Below are 5,766 nucleotides of genomic sequence, written 5' to 3' on the forward strand. Positions count from 1 at the left end.
TCCAGCGGATGTTGGCAATTTGATCTCTGCTTCCTCTGCCTTTTCTAAAACCAGCTTGAACATCAGGAAGTTCACAGTTCACGTATTGCTGAAGCCTGGCTTGGAGAATTTTGAGCATTACTTTACTAGCATGTGAGATGAGTGCAATTGTGCGGTAGTTTGAGCATTCTTTGGCATTGCCTTTCTTTGGGATTGGAATGAAAACTGACCCTTTCCAGTCCTGTGGCCACTGCTGAGTTGTCCAAATTTGCTGGCATATTGAGTGCAGCACTTTCACAGCATCATCTTTCAGGATTTGAAAGAGCTCAACTGGAATTCCATCACCTCCACTAGCTTTGTTCGTAGTGATGTTTTTTAAGGCCCACTTGACTTCACATTCCAGGATGTCTGGCTCTAGGTCAGTGATCACACCATCGTGATTATCTGGGTCGTGAAGCTCTTTTTTGTACAGTTCTTCTGTGTATTCTTGCCAGCTCTTCTTAATATCTTCTGCTTCTGTTAGGTCCATACCATTTCTGTCCTTTATCGAGCCCATCTTTGCATGAAATGTTCCCTTGGTATCTCTAATTTTCTTGAAGAGATCTCTAGTCTTTCCCATTCTGTTGTTTTCCTCTATTTCTTTGCATTGATCACTGAAGAAGGCTTTCTTATCTCTTCTTGCTATTCTTTGGAACTCTGTATTCAGATGCTTATATCTTTCCTTTTCTCCTTTGCTTTTGGCTTCTCTTCTTTTCACAGCTATTTGTAAGGCCTTCCCAGACAGCCATTTTGCTTTTTTGCATTTCTTTTCCATGGGGATGGTATGATCTCTGTTCATTTCCAAGGCAAACCATTCAATATCACAGTAATCCAAGTCTATGCCCCAACCAGTAATGCTGAAGAAGCTGAAGTCGAATGGTTTTATGAAGACCTATGAGACCTTTTAGAACTAACACCCCAAAAAGATGTCCTTTACATTATAGGGGACTGGAATGCCAAAGTAGGAAGTCAAGAAACACCTGGAGTAACAGGCAAATTTGGCCTTGGAATACAGGCCTTGGCATGAAGCAGGGCAAAGACTAATAGAGTTCTGCCAAGAAAATGCACTGGTCATAGCAAACACCTTCTTCCAACAACACAAGAGAAGACTACACATGGACATCACCAGATGGTCAACACCGAAATCAGACTGATTATATTCTTTGCAGCCAAAGATGGAGAAGCTCTATACAGTCAACAAAAACAAGACCAGGAGCTGACTGTGGCTCAGATCATGAACTCCTTATTACCAAATTCAGACTTAAATTGAAGAAAGTAGGGAAAACCACTAGACCATTCAGGTATGACCTAATGATTATACAGTGGAAGTGAGAAACAGATTTAAGGGCCTAGATCTGATAGACAGAGTGCCTGATGAGCTATGGAATGAGGTTCGTGACATTGTACAGCTTATGAATTACCCAGCCCATAAAAGCTAACCACACCATATTTCAAGGCCTCTGCACTTGTCCTCCATGATGGTCCACACTGCTTGTGGAGTGTGTTTCTCTCTGAATAAACCCACTTCTTACCTATTATTTTGTCTCTCACTGAATTTTTTCTGCAATGAGATATCATGAACCTGAGCTTTATCAGATCCTGAAACTAGGTCTGTGACCTCAGTGGGAAGACTGTGGGTTTTGGCCGGTTTGAGTCCCAGCACGTGGGTTCAAGTCCCAGTCTGAGGTAAATGGTTTCACATTCAACCAATGCCCAGTGAGTTTCTGCTTGGCTTGGCACTGGGCTGGGAGCAGAGTGGCCAGGGGTGGGGTTTCCCACAGAACTTAGTGGGCTCTGCATACCAGGAACAGAGACTCAGAGAGTCTTCATTTATTACAATATTGCTTCTGTTTCATATATATATATATATATATTTTTTTTTTTTTTTTGGCCATGAGGCAAGTGGGAGCTTAGCTCCTTGACCAGGGTTCAAATCATACCCCCTGCATTGGAAGGCCAAGTTTTAACCACTGGACCAACAGGGAAGTCCCTGACATATATTCCTTTCAATAAAAATTTTAAAAGGTTAAACTCTGTCTATGGTCAGATGCTCCTAAGTTACTGCCATGATTTCCAGCTTGACTTTCACCCCTTCCCAGCATGCTGTTCTCTTTTCCCAGCAGGCCTTTTGTCCCTTCCCAGAATGCCTTTCACCACTTTCCCAGCATGCATTTCACCCCTACCGGCAACCTTTCGCCCTTTTCCCAGTAAGCTTTTCACCCCTTCCCTGAAGGCCTTTCTGTTTCCTCCCAGTATGACTTTTGCTGCTTTCCCAGCAGGCCTTTTTATTCTTTCCTCATAGGCCTTTCATAATATGCCTTTGGTTCTCTCCTGACATGCCTTTCATTCTCTCCCAGTATGCCTTACGCCCCTTTCCCAGCATGCTTTTCACTCCTTTTCCAGTATGCCTTTTGTTGCCTTCCCAGTGGACTTCTCATTCTCTTCCTGTATGTCTTTCACTCCTTTCCCAATATGCCTTTCATTCTCTCCCAGTATGCCTCTCACTCACCTTCCTAGCATACCTTTTTCCCCTACCAGCAACATTTCGCCTTTTTCCCAGCGTGCCTTTCGTTTTCTGCCAGCATGCCTTTTACCCATTCTCAGCAGGCCTTTCCTTCTCTCCTGCATGCCTCCACCTTCCGGCTCTGGAGTTCATCCCTCTAATAACCCAGCTGCTCCCTCATCTGTTGTTGGCAGGGCTTCTCCCTACCTCAGCTTTATGTCCACACCTGATGCCCCTTCACCACTATCAGCGGTCTGCAAGCCCCATCCCTCCGCCTCCCCACCTCCCCTCTGACCTGAACCTGGCCAGGCATCTCTCGAGGCCCAGATCCCTCCCTGCAGTTCCCCCAGGAGGCTCATGGGACTGCGGCCACCTTCCCCACCTGTCAGGTCTCTATTCTAACGTGTCCCCCTGCAATACTCTCCAACCCCCTCCATACTTTACTGTGCTCCTTACCGTCTGACCCTTCTGCTAGAGGCTAGAACTGCAGGGAAGCTCCTTCAGGAGTTACTGAATGGAGAAGGGGAGGTATAAGCCTGTGAGGTATAAGCACAGGACAGACCTTAGGAAAGAACTCAGAGCTGGACACAGTGGTCACACACCGAGAGCCAAACGAGCAGCACAGCAAGTGTCCTCAAATGTGATGCAGAACACTGCTGAACGTGCGGGGTGAATGGTCTCCCCTGAAAGATACACCCACTTGGATGTAAACATGACCTTATTTGGAAAAAGGGTCTTTGAAGATATAACTAAGGCTCTCAAATAGAGATAACTCTAGATTAGGGTGGACCCTAAATCCAGGGACAAGCGTCCTTCTCAGACACAGGGAGAAGGCCATGTAAAGATGGAGGCAGAAACCTGGCTACAGGCTACGGAACGCAAGGAATGCTGGCAACACCAGCAGCTGGAGGAGGCATGGGACAAACTCTCCCCCAGAGCCTTAGAAGGAGCAGCCTTGCCCACACCTAGATTTTGGACTTCTAGCCTCTTGAACGGTGCTGAGGAAAATAAATATCTATTGTTTTAAGCCATTCAGTTTGTGGTCATTGGTTATGGCCAGTCAGGAAACTAATACTCCGTGTCAGCCCCAGGGATAAAGCAAGTGTGCACAGGATGCGGGCAGGCAGGGGCTCCCCTACTGCACCCCCTGCAGAAGACAGAATGGTGCTAGAGGCTGTGGTCCTGGAGGTACGCGTGGCTCCCACCCTCAGACACATGCAGGAAAAGGTCTAAAGCTGTGGCCAAAACTGACGGCCCCTCAGTCCTCTAGGTGCACATTAAACAGCACACCTTCCTCCCATTTCATCATGCACTCTAGAACCAGCCAGGCAGTCCTTTTCGCTGCAAAGGGCCACTGCCTTACCTCCTGATTTCTGAAGTCACAAGAGCTGTTGATGGAACAGCTATGTGAGAATCCATTAGATTCACAATCCAACCAGACACCCAGTGAGGGGATCTGATAAGGCTGGGTGAAGTCAATAAGCAGGCTCTGGCTTGATTTAGAGGTGGCGTTTTAAACTCTGCTCTAGTTGTCTTTAACGTCACAGGCCACTCACCGTAGAACAGTCATTTACCTGCCAGGTTCGAACTTGGACTCTGTTTGGCTCCACCGTATAAACGTTTTCTTCATGCATGGCTAACACTGGAGACTCACACAGGAAGGACCCTGAAATGACAGACAGAGGTCATGACACCGGCAGCTAGTCTTGTCAGAGCTCCTTAGAGTTTCGGAAGCATTCTCACACTAAAACTAGAACTCTTTATAGAGTGATTGATGAGAAAGACTGGAATCTAGCACAAAACATCTTCTACAACTAAAGTCATAATGAAGAGCCTCAGGCTATAAAGATGGGGAGAAAAGGCAGAGCTGTAGTATCAAGAATGTTCTCACGTGTGTTCCCTACTGTTCCTTGGCCCCACAACAGCCTTGTGAAAGGTGTGTTTTCTTCATTTTGGTAAGTGAGGTTCCAAGATACAGGGACTGCCCAGGGCCATGGCTGCCAGTGACGGCCTGATGGGGCACCCAGTGCCAGGCACCCACCCTCACCACTCACTGATGCCCTCACCTCCTCCCTCTGGTGAGCAGCTGGTGCTTCCCATAGCGCAGCCTCTGTGACAGCACCACTGTCAAAGTTGCAGCTCATCATACACAGGACTCTGGAGGCCACGAGCTCTAGCCCGGGCATGAGAACGGGTGTGGGGTCTCCCGGTGGCCCAGGACCTGCCCCTTCCCGGCCCCTCAGGAACTAGCACCCCCACCTGCATCAGACACAAGACCCTCCGGGGGCTGAAAAGACTCCCACCTGCACTGCGTAACGTGGCTCCAGACGGCTCAAAGATCACCACCTGTTTTCCATTCCAGACGGCAACAGCATCCTATGAAGAGCCACGGAAGGGAAAAAGCAACCAGTCATCCAGGCCTCACTGTCCCCAGTGACCCTAACAACTGGCCAGGGCTTCTGTCTACATCAGTGACCCTGCCCCCTGCCCACAGATCACCCTGGCAGTGACCTTGGTGGCAAACACTCCGCTGACGTGCATGTCTGTGCGCAGGCTGTGGGTCACCCCCGTGGACAGGAAGGACACGCTGAGGAGGCTCGGGGAGACCTGCACGGCGGCCACCTGCTGATGGAAGTGGGATGACATGGCCTGTTCATGGAGGATGAGCACGGAGCTGATGCTGTTCACGGCCAGGAGGCTTTTCCTGGAGCCCCACTTGGTTTCCACGAGGAGAGACACCACCGAGGTATGAACAGAAAGGAGACGTGCAGTCAGGGCAACGTCACAGGTATGAAGATTCATAAACAGCCTCCAAGCACTGCTTCTTCTCATTATTTAAAGTGAAGTGAAAGTTGCTCAGTCGTGTCCGACTCTTTGCGACCCCATGGCATTCTCTAGGCCAGAATACTGGAGTGGGTAGCCTTTCCCTTCTCCAGCAGATATTCCCAACCCAGGAATCGAAACAGGGTCTCCTGCATTGCAGGCGGGTTCTTTACCAACTGAGCTATCAGGGACGCCCTCTTGTTTAAAAACATGACTTTAAAAATTTATAAGTGTAAAATGTGTAATTTGCAGAAAAGCTTAAAAATACTGGATCTCAACACCCAGAGTTGAGATCCAGTATGTAAACTTATGTGCTGGTTCTAGTTTGTGTCTGTTCTGACTGGCTGAGCATCTTCTAGAGCTTAGTTTACTGATGCAAACTTAGGGGCATCTGTGTTTTATAAACGGAAAGAGAGTTTACA

At 48.1% G+C, this 5,766-nt stretch overlaps 1 protein-coding gene across 1 annotated transcript in view; it reads right to left on the reverse strand.

Moving 5' to 3' along the window:
- IFT140 (intraflagellar transport 140) overlaps positions 1–5,766 on the reverse strand; it is a 59,609-nt gene that overhangs the window by 36,402 nt on the left and 17,441 nt on the right. The window contains 3 exon segments of the mRNA XM_010851301.1: positions 4,096–4,187; positions 4,825–4,897; positions 5,033–5,236. Coding sequence (XP_010849603.1) covers positions 4,096–4,187; positions 4,825–4,897; positions 5,033–5,236 — 369 coding nt within the window.

Source organism: Bison bison, unplaced genomic scaffold (genome assembly GCF_000754665.1).
Source record: "Bison bison bison isolate TAMUID 2011002044 unplaced genomic scaffold, Bison_UMD1.0 scf7180017851711, whole genome shotgun sequence".
Classification (NCBI taxonomy): domain Eukaryota; kingdom Metazoa; phylum Chordata; class Mammalia; order Artiodactyla; family Bovidae; genus Bison; species Bison bison.